Source organism: Anas acuta, chromosome 1 (genome assembly GCF_963932015.1).
Source record: "Anas acuta chromosome 1, bAnaAcu1.1, whole genome shotgun sequence".
Lineage (NCBI taxonomy): Eukaryota > Metazoa > Chordata > Aves > Anseriformes > Anatidae > Anas > Anas acuta.
Window position 1 is genome coordinate 144869442 of NC_088979.1, and position 20481 is coordinate 144889922.

The 20481-nt window shown below is 48.2% G+C and overlaps 1 protein-coding gene across 5 annotated transcripts in view; it reads right to left on the bottom strand.

Moving 5' to 3' along the window:
* Nucleotides 1-20481, bottom strand: part of TMEM178B (transmembrane protein 178B) — a 213982-nt gene that overhangs the window by 106326 nt on the left and 87175 nt on the right. Inside the window, exon 4 of one of the 5 annotated variants that reach the window (XM_068663009.1) lies at nt 17051-18823. The exons of the other annotated variants lie outside the window; for them this stretch is intronic. Within the exon in view, the coding sequence (XP_068519110.1) occupies nt 18552-18823 (272 nt within the window). The 3' untranslated portion in view covers nt 17051-18551. Of the gene's footprint in view, nt 1-17050; nt 18824-20481 lie in introns of those variants that run through there. 5 annotated transcript variants of the gene reach the window in all.

Sequence of the window (20481 nt, forward strand, 5' to 3'; positions counted from 1 at the left end):
TCCCCTCTGGCTAGAAATTAAAACATCTTTTTTTTTTTCTCTCTCTCTTTTATTCCACTGGGTTTGAAAAAAAAAGCATCACAAGGAAGATGGATGCCGAGGCAAATACACATTGAAAATGTTAAGAGTTAACAAAAACACTGGCTAGGAACAGAAGATGAGGTAAAGGGCAGTGACCTCCTTTTCGCTCCTGCAAATGTAGACCAAAGGTTAGCTGTTCCACTAACCCCGCTCGCTGCTATTGTTTGACTCCTCGTGGCCCAAAAAAGGCCTGAAAGCAAAAATATTGCCTCAAATCTCAGGGCCTCTTTGAGGCATGCGTTCTTTGAGAACCTCTGCCTTTCATCAGGCACAAAGCAGCCGATGAATGAAGCCAGCTCTCCCCACGGAAAGGAGAGAGGCGCACACACACGAATAGGGCTCGGGGTGCTCAGAGCACTCCGGCAGCCACCAGCAACAATCAGGCGATGTGTTTGCCCTGTTCCATCCCTCCACATTAACCACCAGCTGGACTGCACTGAAGAATAGGGCCAGCTCTTACGCCATTTGCCATCAGTGACTACAATTCAGATAAAACAGGTCAGAAAAACAGCACTGGGGGGCACACCGATACACCGCCGTCCTACAAAACGGCAGCCGGTTGTAACAGAGGAAGAAACACGCCTCTCACACCCCATCTCCCCTAGGCCTCCAGACTCATCCAGGCTGGCGTGGCAGCTCCTGTGCTGAACAAGTGGATTGTTTCCTTGGTTTATTAACAACGGCAGCGAAGATCTGCTTCCTCTGTCTCAGAGCTCTGCTTGACACCGGAGACTCGCTTTCAAACTGCACTTCTTGTGTGAGAGGCCGGCTTGCCTCCTTTCTTCTCAGATCTCTGTCTTTAAATGAAATTATAAGGCCAGCAGGACTGGACTGAAAAAGAACCATTAAACCTCGATAATTTTCTGCTAGAAGAAACACTTTAAGCCAAAATGACAGTCACATCGGGAAAAAAAAACATCCATTTTGATAAGCTGGTAATTAAACAGCAAGCAAGCTGGTGAGGCAATGGGATCAGTGAACCGTGCTGACCAAGATGTTACTGTCAAGGGGGACAGCAAGTTTTAAAGGTACATTTTGCTCATCATCTACTCAACAGAAAGACAGAAGATGCCACGGATACCCTACTGCAGGGGTCATGTGCAGAAAAACAGCAAGGGTCCTGCTCTTATAAGAGAACCAAAACACAGGGAATGTGCCAAAGGGAAGAGAAAACTGAAGCAGAGAAATGCTTTTGCTATTTTGCTGATTTTGTCACATGGTTTGTGATGTGTGAGCTGAGGGAAAACTGACCTGGAGCCCCTCAGACAGTGACCACGAAGCTGAAGGTTTGGGAAAGGAAGGGTTACATGGGATGCTCTGTGGGGCCGACACCTGGCCCAGGAAGCCTAGAAGACAAATCTAGCCAGAAGAAAGGGGATTAAAATCATGTCAGCTCAGCCCATGGAAACCTAGCAGAAGAGAGGTGGGAGGGTCAGTGAGGCTCAGGTCTGCAATAACAACATCCTCTCCTTAATTTAGCCTGTAAGCTCTGCAGATCTCCCCCATCCCACCACGTTGGTCAATGCTTCCTTCGCTGCCATCCCCTCTCCCTCCTTTAGCTATTTTTTCTCTTTCTGTGTATGTCCAGCCCTTCCATGCCCATCAGATACTTGCTCATCAGCATGCACACCAAAGGTTCTCCGTTGCTGGAAGGTCAGAGGGAAAACCAGATGTGTGGCAAAGGCACCTGGCCTTACACTACAAGTTTGGTATGTGGCTGCCCAGACGTCTCTGTAATCACCTATCAGACAGGTGGAGAAATCAGCACCTTCAGCGAAAAAAAAAAAAAAAAAAGACAAATTTTAATGGCACAAGCTAACAAACAAAATAATTCTGTTCCCTGTAACAGTATTAGTGCTTATAAACTCATGTATATAACAAAGACCACCACAGCTGGTCTATCTCCTACTTAATACGAGACACACAGAGTCCCGAATAGGTTTTCCAAAAAGCCCAAATGACAGAAAAGTACACAAACCCACTGAAATCACTAACAACATAAAGCAATGACCACCGATATCACTGGAAATTTGTGTTACCATCAATGGATACCAGATTAGACTCTTGTAAAGTTTTGTGACTTATTCAAAGTAAATGATTTGTTTAGAGGCTGACACTGGTTTTGGTTCGCTTTTGTTTGTTGTGAACAGACACTCCTAAAACCACGTCTCCTCTTCAACACTGACGAACAAAGGTTAAGTGCCAACAAATCAAACCTATGAAGTGCTTTTTAAATGCCTTTCCTGGACAGTTGTCTTCCTCCTGTGATTGATGCCTTTATTCTCCATGGAACTGCCTCAGTTCTCCGAACAAGATGAACAGAATTGCTAAGGAGCAGCAAGAAGCATTGTAAAGGCAGTGCTTGGAGAGAATGAGAACTCTGTCACTTCAGAAGTCTGTCTTCTGACAGGTTGTATTGTCTTTCAACAGAAAATAATTTCCATCAACGGGTACCAAAATCATACTTCCCAGAAACACAGCGCACAAAGCATGGAAGAGGAATAAACAAACCAAAGGAAAATTTGCCAAAATTTTTCTGAAAATTTTTTACTAACATTCAACTGCTTCTGCTCATAAATTAGTGGCAGTACAATTCCCAGGCCAATCCGGAAAAGAACAAATTGTTTTGAAGAGCATCCTTAAAAGGTACCATAATCAGATGTGACGTGTATTTATGGAGCGAACATTTTAGAGCCTTTGGATATTAACATGGCGTATTTGAGTGCTATCATTTGAGGTTACACCAAATTACTGTAATAGGCAGCAGGACCAGTCACTGGAACAGCAGGGCACTGGGCAGCACCCACCCAGGTGGAGTGGTCCTTCAGCTAAGGTTCAAGACTGCAGACAGAGTGACAGACCAGACAGTGTCTGAAAAGAAAATTACTGACAGAGGCAGTGACAAGAAGGAAAATGAAAATAAAACCAAGCTGTCACTGCTCTCAGTTATTAGCACAGGCATGAATGACATCCAGTTCCTCCTCCTTTATGGTTTGCCGTCTCTGCTCAGGTCACTGCTTTTTTGAACCTTGAACCCCACTGCTGACAGACGCTTCAGGAAAAGCTAACAGTGAACACGGTCAGCCAAATAATAAACTAGGGTTTGGAAGGGGTCTAACGGGACATCTCTACTGACTTCTGCACATGACCATATTAAAGGTCACCTGTAGAACAATTTTGTCTTAGAGATTTCTAACACGCGTAGGGCAAATTCAGGTATTGAAAAAGATCTCAGTGGAAAATGAAGAAGAGGAAGAATAGGGAAGAAAAGGAACCACTGATGGGTCACAGATTTAAAAAATAAATAAATAAAAATTAAAAAGAAAAAGCTGGAAGCTGCTAAGCTACATGGTTAAGACCATGTTTCACGCTCTTACAAATGCACAGGCTTTTGAATCTGTAAAATGTAGCTCCAAATTCATAATCTAAACTTCTCCTCTAAAGCCTCCAAGGGCTTTGAGCTTTCAGGTTTGTATTCAGGTGTACGGACTTCAAAATGGGTAGAAGCTTCCCTGTCTCTTTGAATTAACAGCCAGTCATATTTTCAGTATTGCTATTAGAGTTTCTCACAGAGCAGGGAGCATCTCTCACTCCCAGCTCTCAGATGAGCCACAGACCTTCTTGTGTGTTGGCTGCTAAACACTGGAGTTATCCTGTGGCTTCTCCCCACCTTCTCTTTTCCGTGCTCCCCCTGTGTATCTACACAGAAGACGGGATGTGTATTTTGCAGTGTGGTGTTGTAGCACATGGCTCAGCACGCAGCATGCACACTCTCGAGCCTGGTTGTCAGCACTCCCAGCATCAGGACGGAGCTAAATAGCTCTCAGGATAGGGCTCATTAGGCTCCGCTGAATAGCCGAGAGGAGCAATGGATTTCAGACGTGAAAACACTCACCAGGTGGAAAATACTCATCTCTGGATTTGAGCAAGTACACATTGTTCTTAAAATACGTCCTAGTGGCTATTTAAAAAAAAAAAAAAAAGTAGAAAATGACATCTGATTTTTTTCTCTCTAGCTTCATCTTCGCTGCAGGGAAGGTGCGTTCTGCAGCACGCCCCGAAGTCCTGGGCTCCTGCTCAGTGAGGAACCCACCGCAGCCCCGTCCTTCCCACCTGCCTGGGTCTGCTCCAAAAGGAAGCAGGGATGATCTGGGGGGTGACATCTGCTCAGGCCCTACCATCATGGGCAGCTGCAGCTCTGCCAAAGCACCCCCTGCGAACAGCTATGAAGTGTTCCCAGATCCCGCCGTTTAGATATAGGGGACCAAATTTTGTTCCTTTTCTATGCAGCTTTTCATCCGTGTTCAAAAGGCCTGGAAGTGGCTGTTCCAAACAACACATCTTGGCTTCTAAAATGCACAGAGAAGCACCTGAATCCACTGAGCACGTTGGAAGGTTTTCGTGGAAAACAAAGGTGACAACCAGGCGTTAGGGTGCACTGAGGCTGTGCAACCGTCAGAGCTGCTTCATGACATAAAGCCACTGCAATTTCTTGATGCAGAAAGAGGAGTTTTCTGGTGCTTACGCTAAATTTAAGAATCTTTCATACCCCGCTGAGTAAATTTGCATGACAGAACTAACTTATTAAAGGCAGAGTGGGTCCTACAGATTTTATATTTGGTTACCACTAAACCTTCTCAGGAGTGCTTTAGCATGAAGCACATCCTTTTCTAAGCCTTGAGGCTGTTGAGCCGAATCTCCAGCTACCGCCAGCATGAGCAGTAGGACAAACACCAACAGACAGCAGGAGGAGATTGCAGGAATCTCCTCAGGGGATCTTGAGGATCTCAATTTAGGTCTTCTCAGGGGATCTAGAGGATCTAAGAGGTCTTTGAAAACAAAAAGCAAACAAACAGACAAAGAAAACAACACAACTGTTTGCCTGGACAGCCCGTGTTTGTACGGTAAGGCAGAGGTTAGGAGGTTCCTGCTGGAAGCACCCGCAGGACCTGCAGCTGCACCACCTGGGGCCCAAGGAATTTGCCTTCAGACAGAGCCCTGCCCAAACGGAGCTGGAGCAGAGAGCGGGCTCTGACAGAGAAGGATAAATAACAGCTTGGAGACAGTCTGAGAGAACCCCGGAGAGTGTCAGGTGATGAAAGGAAATCAGTGAGCAGACCGACTGCCAAGTGACGAAAGCCGCTGTGCCAGAGGCCACGGCGTCGGCGCCTTCCACAGCAGCTCGGCAGAGGCAGCACCACAGGTGCCCAGGCCCAGAGGGCACCTTCTGGAGAGGGAGAGAGGCCGCAGGAGGGGGACTTGTGGCTTCCCAGCCCTCCCCACCGCCGTCTTCGTCAGCCCAAGGGACAGGGATGGCGCCAGGGCTGTGGGCAGCCCTCCACCAGCAGCGCTCGTCGCAGCGCAGCCTTCCCAGAGGAGCCCTTGCGCTGCCGCTGCCGGCGCGGGGCCGAGCCTGCCAGGCGATTACTGAGGCAGGGAAGGCCGTTTTTTATCCTGACACCGCCTCTCCTTTGGGCTTTCTGTCTTTTTATTGCTGATGCCTGCCCTTGCTGAGGCGAAAAGTCCCATGTTCATATGACAGTGGTTTCGTTTCAGGATTTATTAAGCATGTTTAAATATTAAATAGTCAATAAATGCCAAAACAAGACAAATATTCAGTTAAAATGTAAAAAAAAAGAGTCTTCAAGACAGCAAAAGCAAATGATATATGAGCTCCTTCTCAGGGGAGTACGCTGGCCTGATAGCACCAGCACAGATGCCCCGTCCCAGAAGAGCTGTTTCAGCTTCTCTGGGCAATTTAGGACTTTTTTATTTATTTTTACTGTAGCCATGGGTTTATGGGTTTATTGTTTCAGAAAGCGAGGAAGGCCCAGGCTTTGTCCTGCCACCACCAGCTCCAGCCGTGACTGCAGCACAGCAGGAGAGCTCTGCCTGCCGGCAGTGCTCAGCCTCTGCCACCTCGCCACGGCTGCGGTCGGTCCCACACACCACCGAGAACCCCACGGCTGATGTGAAAGAAAAAACAACGCTTTCCAAATCGCTCTGCCTGTGGTGGTTGAGGCACCATGGTGCTGCAGCTTCCTTGAGAAGGTCCCGGAGCCTATAAAGGACGGGCACTGTACAGAAAGTGGTGTCATCTCAGAGAAAAGCCCTGCTAGTAAGGCAGAGCAGTACGGTCATTGGGTGGCCTGAACAAAGAGCTGGAGACACACGTGAGGTTCTGGTCACAGCTACAATTACAACCTAACTCTGGGGTGAGGAGAGGAAAAACACGTTCAGGGGCTGATGGAAACCCCAATGGATTCAACTCAGGCCCTTGCTTTACAATCCTCCCAGGCTTGATTTCCACACTGGCCAGATCTGTGCGATTTTGCATCGCTATGCAGCATAACGTATGAGTCAGGAGGGGTGCAGAAGCTTCCTAGAGGCTTTCTCTAAAGTGTCCAAAAAGCACCATGCATTTAACCCTCATTTTCTAAATCGTAAACAAATAAATACATAACACTTCCTGATTTACATTCAAGTGGTTTTTGTTTGTTTTGTTAATGTGAAGGTCACCTTGAAAGCTGTGGAGTGAAGTGCTAGCTCATTTTATCTTCGGTATCACAGTTCTGCCTCTGCCTACGGTAGCAAAAGACCCTCACACATGAAAAACTCATTTTCAGCTCTTGAGCAAAATCAACCTGTCACAGATTTTGAATACGCTGTAATGATCAAAGAGCACCTGCATGGCCATGTCAAAGAGCTGGCTGGGTAGAAAAGTGCAAGATCCCATGGCACGTTGCGTAGTTCTGAAACGACTTTGGAGAGGAAATATGGGTTTGGAGATAACGGTGGTGGCCCCGGAGTTCGGGAGACCTGGATTCTATTTCTGGCTCTGCCTCTGACCTGCTGAATAACTAAAGACAAATGACTCCAGCACATCTGCCAAGTTTCACAAAGCGAGGGTGAGATTCACACTCTCCCATCCCGCCTCAAGCTGTCCCTTCAAGCTCCTGCACCCCACACGTTTGCAGCACTTCAGCCTCCTGACCCCTTACACAGGCTGCAGCTTATCAGCTGCAAATAAAAATTACTTGGTGTGAGGGTATCGTCTCCCACTGCCTACATGTCACAAAGAGGCTCCAGTTCTGAGGACCTGAGCCCTTTGACTTCATGACCCCAGCTTTGTTTTCCTGCCCACCAGACCCTCCGTCCCCAAAAGCACCTCTGTAACCACTGAAGCACAGCACTGAGATCCCAGTTTTTAGGGTGACTTCTTAAAATTATTTTACCGTCCTCAGTCCACGTATCTTCACAATGCAAATACATCAAAGAAGGGAACTCTGTCATCTTCAACTGAAATAACTCTACACGTGAACCAGCTATTATTATCACTATTGCTAAATGTTATACATATTTCATTAGCTACTCCAGCAGAGGAAAATATATACTACAAGCAGGAGTCACTGGGGGATTCTCTGCCCAGCCTGATGTCAGCACCGTCTCTGTGAGCGGACTGCCTGCAGCACATTGATTTTTGTTTACTTTTCACAATAGAGAGGTGGAGCTTTAATGGACCAGTTCCTTGATTTTTCCACGAAAAGGTGTTAGGAGAAAACACAACTACCTGTACTATTTAAACTAGGCTTCTGTGAAAAAAATCATTGATGTTGCTCTGCTTTTGTTATTAATTGAAATGAGCAGAATTCCTGGTGGGAGAGAGGGGATGGATGGAGATCCTTCCTACTGCCAGGGGAAGAAAGGGTCCACAGTAAGCAGAAGGATGTCTGGGCCCTTCTGAAAGGGATTTTAGCCACTGCTTGCATGTTCTAGTGGAAAGAGTGATAAGTCTGCTTCAAAAGAAACACTTCAATTTAAGTTATTTTATGCAAAGGGTCTTGGGTCTTCCCCCAGTTTTTGGCTGGTATCAACAGAGAGGAAAAGGTGTTGCACGGGGTCATCAGCACTAAGTGGTAAGTATGCAGCAGGAGAGAAGGGATAACAGAACTCACCTTGGGGAAGAAAATCTCAAGGACAACCTCAGTCATTAGTGGAGAAACCCTCTTAGGCTTCTCCCAGCAGTACGTTTGTGCTGTATGTAGTGACTGAAGTGCCAGCGAAGGAAAGGACATCACTGAATGTCCACTGCACTAACACACGGTGAGCCTGAAAAGTCTGAAAGCTACCTGATGGAGAGCCAGAAAAGGGAAAAGGAAGGGAGTGAGACGTGACAGGACAAGATCTGGGTCCAAGAGACACAAGTTCAGCATCACACAGGAAGCCTGCTCCAGGGGCAGGAGTTAGTCCCTTGGCAGTGCCCTGAGCACCTAGGAAATGCAGGTTGTCTCCGGCTGTCACCCAGCGGGTAGGAAGAAGTGAGGAGCTGAGACAGGCAGCAAGTTCACTTGCCTCTGTCCAAGATGTCTGTATCCAGGGCACAAACTGTGTTTTCTTTCCTGTTAATGAAGAACACAACTTCAAGCAACAGCTCAGAGGCAAATGCCTTGACAGGAAAAGGCCAAATCCCTGTAACTTCAAGATGGGATCAATCACTCATGTAGGCTCCTCTTAAAAACCTCGTTGTGTTATTCATCTGGGAAAGGAGAGTAGCTTTTACCACAGTTTTTACCGTAAAAGGTCTTAAATAACCCTCAGCATTTGGAAATACAGTAACACGTAGTTCCTCCACCCTGCCTTTAAAATAAAGTCCACCACAGGACTGACTGAGAGCTCACTCCTCCTTCATTCACGGGGAAGCCAATACCAAGAAAACATCCCCTGCAGCCCAAGCCATCTTCCCCAAACCCACCTGCACCCTTTGGGAGGACTGTGCAGCCCATGCTTGGGCTGGTGCGTGTCAGCAAGGATCCAGCAGCCCTCCTCAGCAAGGTACCACCACGTAGCAGAGGATCAGACTGATCAGCAGAACCCCATCCCTGCTCCACCCCAGCCCCACAGCTCCCGGCTCGGTGCCAGCACAGCAGTGCTCTCCACAGCCCTCGTTTCGGCATCCATCCCCAAGTGTTTAACAGCTTTCTGGTTCATGATCTTCTGCTCCTGTAACGCTGCCAACCCACACTTACTGCAAACCGCTCTCAGCGGACCCTGCGATTTATCTGGGGAAGCTTCTGGCTGCTCGGTGCAAGAATCTTAAACCCTGACCTTGGGAAGGCCAGGAGGTGCGGCGTTAGCTTCAGCTCACGAGCATAACAGCAGCTGCAGCCTTCCTCTGGGGAGCAGAGCCACGGAGCGCTGAGCAAAGACTCCTGCGGCTGGGTTGCTTCGGAGGGTCAGGATGCTGTTATCTCGCTGTTTACAGATAAAGACCTGTAATTAGGTTAAGCCACGCCTGCCTAGGCGAAGGGGTAGAGCAGCCCCAAGTTTCCCAGTAAAGCCAGGCAGCTGTGGGGTCCCCCGGGCAGGGGGGCAGCACTCCCCTCCAACACACTCGAGGCTGCCGGCCCTTTGCTGAAAGGCGAGTAAAATGCAGGCATTGAGGAGATGGGCATGGCAGGAAGGAGAAGGGAGGATTACCTGGCTCTAGCAAAGCCGCAGAGAAGCCAACTGCTCAAAATGTGAAATGAACAATTCACGAAAATAATGTGCTGTGGATATAGGGTCTTGTTGTCAGCCCCTCCGCTGCTAGCTATCGATTTTACAGTATTTCTAAGATTTATTCCCTTTTATTTTCACCAGGGGAAATTAGGCTGTCAGGATCTATTAACCCGAAACAAGCCATTATCCCTCCAATGATTATCGCCTTCCAGGGCTGGCTGCAAAGCGCCCCGGGCTCAGCCTGCCACGGCTTTCATCTGCCTCCCAGGGCCCCTCTGCCTCTCCTGCTCAGCCTGCGAGTGGCTCCAGAGGCCCAGGGCACTGAGGAAGAAGCAAACACACCTACCTGGAGCGATGTGTGCACCCTGCCTCCCCGCTGCTCACCCAGGGGCCCCAAAAAGCACCCACCTCCTACGTCCTCGCAGGGCACCGTGCCCGCTGGAGCTCCGAGTGTGCAGGACCCGAGGTGACTTAAGCATTCAAACTCAAATGTGAGGCATGTTTTTCCACTTCCTTTCATAAAGTGCTTTTATCTGCTTGCTTTTTTTTAGAAAAAACAAAGCAGAATATCAGAGAGAATCTCAACCCCACAGGGACACACAGCTCCCCAGACCACAGGATGCCCTCATCTCTCTTTTATTAAATGCCACCAGCGTGGTGCTCCCCCTCACCAAGTTTTCTGTTTGCAAAGCATCTGCAGGCTCATTAGAGGCACTCACAAGGAGATCGGGGACATCAGTCTGCGCCTGACCTCGGCCAAGGCGCTTTCACAGAGCACAGCCATTCTCGGGGGCCGCGTTAATGTGCCTACTAAAACCTCTCGCTCTGCACGTTCAGCATGTGATTCTCAAAAACCCTTAAACCGGCCAAATAAAAACCAGTGGCCGTTGGATCAGGGCCACACGCCGTCCCCGAGCGGGGCCTATTTCCGTAACAAACCGCAGCTCTCGACTTCTGGCTGGTTCAGCCCGAGCTGGGCTCACTAAAGAGGAGCTGTGAAGTACAGAAAATTACGAAGCACAGACCTGGAAATAGGATTCATGCCCTCTCGGCTTTTACAGCCGAGTGCCTTTCCCCAGGCAACCGAGGCGTTTTGACAGGCAGAGGAGCAGGCACTACGGGAAATGCTTTTCTTACCTGAAGTTTTCCGAGCCCCGTGAACAGCAGCCGGTGCTGCTTTAGGGCCCTTTGGACACCCAGCTGGCTGCAGAGCGAAGTTATTCACTCCTGGCCAGCTCCTCCTTCATGAGCACACACCTAAATCCAGCAAAAACCCTCTGCAGGGCAGGCCCGGCGTGCCATTTGCGGTGCTAACAGCCTGGTCAAATCAAACCCGATTTCCTCGGGAAAAAAGCCACACGTCACTCTTCAGTGAGGAGCATTTCACAAATGCGAAATCACAACTTTCAAACAGCTGAAAAACAGCTTCAGGAAACAACAGCCACGGCCACCTAGAAGAGCTTTTCACAAGAATAACTAAATTAATTTTGCTCTTTTTTGACAGAATGGGAAAGGGAGAAAGAAAAAAAAAAAAAAAAAAAAAAAAAAAGACTTTATTTCAGAAACCATGTATGACAAATTTCTGCCCAAATACAGACCACCTCCCAAGTTCAGTCTGAACATTCATCCTCCAGCATTTCTATCGTTTAAAACTCCTGCTGGTTATGGGGAAAGGGAATGGGGCAAGTGCCCCAGGATGGTGGGCAGGCCCTGTCCAGATGCAAGGAGGCTGCAAAGCAAACCACCACAACGGGATGTTTCCACACATATGGCAGCGAGGGAACAGAAATACCAACCAAGCTGCTCGAGCAAGCTCTGCTCGTACACCAGAGGCTCTACAAGCTGCTTCTGTAGTCCTGGATCCGCTGGTAATGAGGCTCTCCCAGTGGCCCCGACGCCACACAGAGTGTGCAGAAGCCCAGCAGGAAACCTCAAGGGCAGCCCCTGCCCCACAGCCACTTTGTCCTGGGGGCATTTGGGATAGGGCTGGTGTGCTCGGGGAAGCTTGGAAAGGAGCAGCCCCTGACACGTCATTCCTCATGTAATTCCCCCTGGAGCAGGATGGTGCCAGAGCTGGCCAGGGTAATTAAGCACAGCATCTGGGCCTCAGTGCCTCATGCACACGGGGAGTTAGCCCTCTTCTCCTTAACCCTTCCGCATCCACAGTCGCTGCCTGAGTGAAGTCGCACACCAGGACAAACTACATTTTGGAGGAGCTGTAGAGCCTCGCACAGGCACGCTGCGACTGAATTAGGCATCCTCCAGCTTGGCTGGAGCAAATGATCCAAGGGTGGACCAGCAAGCTGAAAGCGATCAGTCGCAGTGCTGCAAACAGTGGTTATGGTCCTTCGGCCTTGTCCGCAGAGGCAGTCACAGCCTTTACACAGAGCGAAATTAAACCAAAAACCAACAGAAGGTTGCACCAGCAAGAAGAGGAGACTGGCCAGATCACAGCTGTCTCTACCAAAGGGCTTCTTCCTAGGTTCAAACGTTGCAAGCCAGGGGATGAGGCAGTGCCCAGATGGCGTACTGGAGACAGCAAGCTGCACAGGTCCTCATGGGAGGCCCTGAGTGGGAGCAGAGGATGGGCTTCCATGGGCAAAGAGCTCACCACAAGTAAAAACTCTGTGGACTCCTGGCAAACACTTCAAAATCTTCCACTGTAATTTGTGTCACTTTAGTCAGAGAAACAGAATTTGGTTTAATTATCTAAAATAGAAATGAGTTTATACCAAGAATCCCCTTAATTTTTCTGATATCCTATCCTACTAGGAATGCAGTTTGGTGGCTGGTTTTGGAGTGCACACACAACAGCCCTGGCCACTTTGTGCAACTTTCTGGCTAACCAAATATTCCTCAGTGATTCCGGAAGGGGAAATGCAACAACATATTGGGTTTCTGTCCTGTTACCCCACACAATAGCTGCGTCTGAGCAGCTCAGGAGGCCAGGCAGCAGCAGGGTCTCCAGGAACACGGGGTACACATGCAAAGGAGGGAGAGCGCTGTCTTTGATCCTTCTCCTACTGCCAGGGCACACGTTAACTGCATTCTTCTATTTTAATAAGCAAAGCAGCTTATTTCCTTACAGGCTTGTTCCTTAGTACCTGCTCTGCAGTATTTGCCATGCTTGGGTGCCCTGACCAAAGGGAAGAGCAAAGGAGGAAAAACAAAGCTTTGAGCAAGGGAACAAACCAACGATGCGCGGTGGCAGACACTGCTGAGGTTTCACACAAAGTACAGCCTCGTGGATGGAGCAGGCAAGGTCAGAAGGGCGGGCATTCCTCCCGGTGTTGCCGCCAGCTGACCATGTGCTTGTGGAGCATCCCACCCTCATCACCTATGAAAGGACGACAGCAATGCTAACTTACCACAGGGCAGCACAAAGATGAACGATCAGTCTTTGGAGAGCACTTTGGGATCTTGAGCTGGAAGGTTTTGTGACACACAGTGTCATGGTTCTCCACAGAGGATCATGGGGGTGAGTTTTAATGGGAACAGGTATGTATATTGCCTTCGTGTGGTACGCCTATAGCATGCCAGGGTCTGTTTAGATATATTTTATTCCAGTATTCCCATATTTATATATATATATTTATTCCAGTATTCCTGTATTTTATCCCAATAAGATGAGAAAGGAGATTTAACAGTGGTAGCACAACAACAGCAAATGAAATCCCAGTACCCTTCTTCATCACCAGATCTTCCTCTGAAATTCCTATTTATTGCATTTTCCCCGCAGCAACAAAACCACAGCAGCAGTAGCTATTACTGTTCCCATATACAAACCGTATTAGACAGCATTTACAATATTAGCTGTCAAATAATATCCTTCCTCCTACCACCCACTCCTTAATATACACCCACTGATGTGACAAAATGAAGATTTGGGTTTTGGGAAGGGGGGCATCTCTCCAGGCAGGCATGGCTGCAGACTCCAGTATCATAGGGATACTGTCTGCAGGGCATGTGGGGAAGAAACTCAGAATGGAAAAGGAAAGATAAAAGGGCACGAATTGAAGTATTTTCTCTGTAGATGACCGTGCTTGAATTTTCTAAGACATTTTTCTTTCATGCTGCTACCAACTGCCTCTTTCAAATGACATGAAAAGCTGTGATCTTTATTTGTATTCTTGCAAGAAACTGATTGCTCCAACAGCACACAATTAAAAACATTTTTCTTCTGTTTTGCAACAAACCACAATAATATATTTTATACTTACATAACAGCTTTCAGCCTGGGATCTCAACGTCATTTGCAAATAAGCATTTGGCCTCTTAGCTTCCCTACGAGACAGCAAGAAGCCGCAGTCCCTTTCTGTCACCAGGACAACTGAGGCACAAGGACATCGTGCTACCCAGCCGCGGTGACAGAGGGAGGTGGCAGGATCAGGAGTGGAATCCACGTCCCCTGACTCCCAGACCCATGAATGAGACGGGATCACATCCCTCATCTGTGAACTCTGTTTTTCATGTCTGATTTCTCAAGGAGCCTCCCATGTACAAATAACAAAACGCTAAGCAGCCTGTTTAACACGAGAAACAGAGTGCCTCCTGGCACCTTGCAGAGCCATCCACGTGAGCACGCGGTGACTGCAGCGTGTGGCCAGACCAGAAGGGTGTCCCTTTGAAGTCCTGTGTGTAGGGATGAGGATGACCACCTGGCACAAGGAAGCGAGGGACCAGCGCCTATCCCCAGCCAACTTCCCTGAAAAATACCTCACATACCTCACACAGGGACACGCGTGGCCAGGGAAAAGCAGACACATTCAGCGGGCAGTGCCGCTGTGTCTGAACGCACTGAGAGCCACCCCTCGTTGTGCTGACAGCTTTTACGCTCCCCCAAATTGCTTCTGCAAATGCAATTGTTCACCTTCTGTCAAAACACGAGGAAATAAGTTTGCTCTTCGGTGGCAGTTTCTTAATGGAGAAGAGGAATTAGCATCAGCATTTAATACAAAACGAGGGTCCACTTCATCATCGTCGTCAGTTCCACCCAGGACCATGGGACCTGAGCAGCCTCCTGCCCTCACTCCATTGATCCAGCTCCAACATCTTAATGAAAAACTGGACTGAGGAGGAGGGGGAAGGAGGAAAAGCAAAGGCAGAAGGTCAGAAACTATGTCAGAGATGCATTATTTCAGGGGACCCTCTGCTGGGATTTATTTTGTCTTAACTCTTTCCCTGCTGGTATTTCTACAGCACACCGGGCTGCTGTTCCTGGATGAAACTGGATGGCGTGAACTAAAAAGGACAAGCTAATATTTAGGATCTTAACCAGCCATCCACACAGCACCAGTGTCATCACTATTTGTTTCTCAGGAGCTGGAAGGAGCTTTTCTGAGTACCAAATTCATCTGAGCCCTGGCTGGGTTACGAAGTCACGAACGTACCCAGGAATCAGCATCGTGTCAGAATGAGAAAAAGACAGCAATTTCAATTTTACTGGTAACTATAACATCAACTTTGGGAATCACTCCAAAAATAAGTGTTCAGGAAGTTTTAAAATGAGCAGTTCATTTAGAAATGAAGTTTTCTGCAAAATTTCTTGGGGGGAAAACAGCTAACAACTTTCAGTGCATAAAGCCATATTCGCAAGAATTTCCATCCATATATGAAGCTATTAAACTTGTTTATTTTGCCCACCAGGGCGTATTTTGATGGGTTCTCCCCCTAAAAGCTGTCAAACACCTGGGACAAGGCTGCAGGGTGCTGTGGCTGTGGCACGGGCAGGAGCAGCAGTCTGAGGGAGCAGAGAGCCAGAACCCACCCATACAGCAAACCCACTCTCATTTTCCATCCCATTTATCCAGCGTTTTATCTTATAACATGCCCAGCATAAAAAGGCATCAAGATTCCTCCAAGCTCGTTTCCTTGCTGTTTTTTAATCCACGCACAATCCTCGAACATCCCAGTGAAAAGTGCTTTATAAAGGCCAATAAATAGAACCTGTAGATTTTGACAGCCGCTTGTGTAACAGGCAGTTTTCTGAGGATGAGGAGCAGCAAAACGCTGAGCAAATTGCCACGATCTGAAAACTTCACATAATTCTCTAAAAACGCAACCCGATGTAAGAAAGACAAGACATGTTTTTGAGAGCCATTATCAGCCGCAAATCCTTTCTTTTAACCAAGAGAAAGATACTGGGCTAATGGATCTTTTATAAAATGCGCTTTCAGTACCAGAGTTTTTCTTCTGACAATTGCAAAGCCATTACAGGTGCATCAAAGTCACTTCGAGAAATTACCAGCTTAGCCTGAAAGACTCAATTCTTAAACTGAATTACTATCTAATAATTTTTTTGAAGCACCGCTGTCTCTCTATTTACATGCCGGCAAAAACGAAGTTAAACGCTTTATGCAATATTTTAAAACTTGGGAAATCACACAACAAAGGAATTTTGACTTCAGTAACAGGTAAAGTGGCTGAGTGACAACGAAGCATTTACTCACCCACAGATCGTGGATATGAGGGGTCGAACTTGGGACAAACAAGAACTGATATTTTCTCAAGTGTCACTCACAAAACAAAGTCCTAATGTGCTCGAGACAGCAAAACCAAACATCAGCCACAAATCCTGCAGCTGGTAAAAACACTTTCGTGCACAGTCTGCCAGGCATCCCTCAGGGGAGTCTCAGAGATGGGACCAACCAAAATTAAGGATTATTTAAAACTGTCCTGTGCGTAGGAAGATTCCTGCCTGGGGTGCCAGGTGATCCTAATATGCCAACTGGAATAAATAATAGGAAGGAATAGGAATAATAGGAATAGAAATAATAGGAGTAATAGGAATAGGAATAACAGGAAGATTAGTGGCTTCCTTAAAAAAAATAAAATAAAAAAAAAACAAAGGTGCGAAACTGGAGAACAAAATGCTAGCCAGGCCATTGATCTCCCATGACCCAGCTCCGTTCAGGCCCCAGGAAATAAATGGCTAAGGAGCTCATAAATTGTATTCTGCCCCTGCAATAAATATAAACACATTATTCTTATCAAGTGTGAAGAAATACCTTTCATTGCAGCTCAGCAACCCTGAAGGTGACCTGTAATGGGATCTCAAACTTGGTTTTGAGCTATTTTTTTTATTGCTTTATGAAGTATGAGGATAAAAAAAATTAAGCATCTGCACTTTACAAGGTATTTTCCTGTTGGTATCTTATATGAGAAGTCTGGATATTTTCCGTAAGATGTTATAATGACTTGAGAAACTGTGAAATGTTATTTATCATTATATAAAACCAGGCAAAGTGGAAGAGTGATTAGTGGAAAGGATTTTAATCAGGCAATTTAAAGTCTGGGGATTTGGGTCCCAACACAGCCGAATCCTGCACGTGCACAAATATCTTTAGAGAAGATCAGAAGTCACGCTCCTGGTATTTTTGTAGCCACTGTCACCGTTCAAGGTAGGCTCAATCAGCTTAAACACTTTCTAATTCACACGAGTTGCCTGTGGTCCCAAGAGGTCAGCACGAGAGCCGAGAAGCAGCAGAAAGGGATGGCAACACCCCCTGAGCCTGCACCTCACCGCGGTCAGCATCAGGGAGCTCGGACACAGGGAAGCCAAAAGGCCAGCACCACCCAGGACGATGGATGTCACATTCCTGCTGCAAACTTTGACCATGTAGCAGCAAGAAGCGCCTGTGCTAAAGGACAGGATTTAGGCCGTCATCACTTACCAAATTCTTCATGCTTGCTTCTTCCCTTCCGAGCGCCTGCATTTTGTCTGCAATGCAGGAGACACTTTCTCAGAGCTTAACTAATTGAAGGAAGGTTTTTTTTTTGGTTTCGATCTGCTTTGCATACCCAGCATTACAACCTTAGGCACTCGCAAGGCACGGGTTGCAATGAGCGTTATCTTTTCCCACCAGCAGCTTGCTGACGACCTTGCTTCCCCCACCAAAGCGCGTGCACGCGGCTCAGAAGCTCAAGCAAGCAGCGAGTCCACGGGTACAACTTTCCAACAGCCACAGCCTGCTGCTGGGAAACCAAAACTGAAATGCTCCAGGCAAAACTGCTCTCCAGCCCGCCGCGCGCTCTTGATCTATTTCGGGCTTTATACGCACAAACCACAGACACAACGCAGAGCAGGAAGAGCGCCGTTTGGATATACAGCGGGATGGGGCTTGTTCGAAGGCTTTGCAGTGAGATTTACACAGCAAGAGAGCAGCTGCTGGGCTGGGGAGGAGCTGCAGATTACATGGGGCTGGCAGGGAGCTGGGGACCCTCAGGAGATGGTGGCCCCAGGCAGGGGCTGAGAGGGAGGAAAGGAGCTTTAGGGGATCTATTCCTATGGGGTCTGCTCTTCCCACTTTGCCCCATCTCCTTTTCCCAGTCATTTTGGATACAGAGCTTCCCTATAGCCTGACTTGAGACCCCAACACCAGGCTGAAGAAGTAACAAACCATCAAAGTCTGTGCAACAGGAGGCACCTCCCCGTCGGGGAATATTCAGGAGATAAATGGGCGATGGATCAAAGCAGCATAAATCCAACGAGCTGCAGCTGGACTACAAGAAACCTGTGCAAAAGCTGCTCCTAGCTGCTCTGATCAAACTTGGCTGAACGCAGCTGCAAAGCAATCCCTCCCCAAAACAGAGATGTAGGTATTGACAGCTCGCTGGAGAAACTAAAAGGCAAGAATAGGTGGAAAGAAGACAGATAACTTTCCCAGAAGCTCCTCTGAGTTTGTAGAGTGCTGAGAGAAAACATCGAGTGCCGTATTCCTGAGCTGGGAGCTCGGGGTCAGCCATCATCCTGTCGTGGTCACGGAGGAGCTGGTGCTGGCCCCGCAGCCACATTCAGCTTCCAGCTTCTTCTAGGCCTGCCATCAATCTGTTGCAGGAGCCTGTGCAAAATGCTGAAACAATACACAACTCAGTTTCTCTAGCTCCAAAACACAGTTTGTGCCTCTCTTCTTCACTGGGACTTTTTAATTAATGCTTGCAAACTGCCTTGACAACGTAAGCACTAACCACCATTACTCCTGGAAGCGTACCCCAGAGGAAAACTTTCCCACTGATGGCAAAAATGCTTCTAACACAGAATCAGGCAGGGAGAAGCAGGTACAACATTCAGCATGTCCTTCTGCACTCTCTGGCAGGCTGTCCTCTCCTGAGATAAAGCCACCAACCTTTGGAATACCTCGCTTGCCTTCTGGCCCTGCACAAGGAGCTATCAGAAGAGCTTGTTGGCCACACGTTTTTTGCTGAGGGATGCTGAGGCCAACCTCAGGATGCAAAGGCAGAGTGCCTAAAAAGATCCAAGAGGAAAGCCAGAAGGTCAGTTGTGCTCTGCACTACCCTACGAAGTCCACAGCCCCTGGGTGTTTGTAATAAATAAATAAATGCCTGGAAAACAAATTAAAATACCCAAATTCATTCTTAGAGTGCATATAAACACCTACCTCTACCAGTAGAGGAAAGGAAGGAAAGAGTGGTGGTGAGAAGTGACATCTGTATCTGCCCTTCTACTGCAGCCTGCTCCTCCTGGCTCCCCTCTGAGGCCTGGATGTGCCAGCCTGGTTCAAAACTAGATCTCTGGATGTCCCTAAGCAAGTCATCTAAATTTATACCTCAACCTTTGCACCTACCAGATGGAGGATATTCTGCTGGCTCCCCAGTAGGTTAGTGAGCCTACGTTCCAGTTTTTGCTCCCCAGGAAACTGGAGATAATTTCTTAGCTTTAAACTTACCTCAGAATGGGAGAAGTGAGCTGTATTAAAAATCAAGGGACTTACGCTTCCCAGAAGCAATGCAGCCATGCCATCAGGTGGCCTGGAAACCCAACAGCTTAGCCCTGGGTAATGCTAACAGATGGCACATGGCAGAGCACAGGCACCACTTGGTCATCCCCCGGCTCTGCTGCTGTGCTTGTGCTGCTCCAGAGCGGTGTTCAGCAGCGGGCACCGTCCCCAGTTTGCTCCACTGGGAAAGACAGCTTCAACTGGGAACGGGGCAAGGACTGAAGCCTCGTGCTGTCAAGCAAAGGAACACAGATCAAAAGCTGCTCTGGGACTGTTATTATGGTTCCTGCTAAGGGGGCTGTACGAATGAATTCAGTTAGTAGCCAAAGCTGCAAAGGAGCTGGAAGAGACAGGAAACCAATGTCCAATGCAGCCCCTTCCACCTCTTCCCTCCCAGAACAACCCTACAAGCCCCACTGGGGACAGATTTATCAGCAGCTCCCAGGGGAAGCATTCAGGTGTTTCCCCTGGCACTGTGGGCACAGGTGGCAAGCTCTGCATGCCCACTGCACCGTGGCTGAAGTGCCCTGGGGTTCCCTCCAGAGGAGGATTTCTGTCATCGCCCGCAGCAGAGCTAATGCAGTGCCACCTCGTGGCATTTCGGGATGGCTCCGACTACATAAAAGGCCAACCTGAAACTTCAGCAGATGTCGAAATGGAGCTCGTCACGCTGCAGTGGTGCTGGGCCCTGGGCAGTGACAGCGAGCACTGCCAAGCAGAGCCCTGCGTGGGCAAACAGCAAGAGAGGCCGGAGCTTCGCCACCAGCCTGTGGAGGCGGCTGATTTCTGAAAGAGCTCCCCTGCCCTTTTCAGACCAGCAAGCACCCAAGCAAACACAGCCTTCCACGTCACGCAGAGGTCCCACGCGGACAAGGAGCAATCACAGGAATTCAGGCGGCAGCATGGGGCAGGCTGTGGTTATCCTGAATGGTGCGGCTCCCGTAACGCTGCCTTCGTGCGTGGCACTGCGCTCAAAGCCAGCTCCAGGCATCGCTGATTACAGCCCCGAGGCATGTGCAAAACCCAGAGCCCTAGATCTGCACCTGTGCTCTGAAGAAACAGATTTCTTTTTTCTTTTAAACCAGCACCTTCCCTACCTGAGGTTCTGACAATCCGGAGAAGTTAATATCATCCAGCAGCAAGCGGGGAACAAAGACCTCGCCTA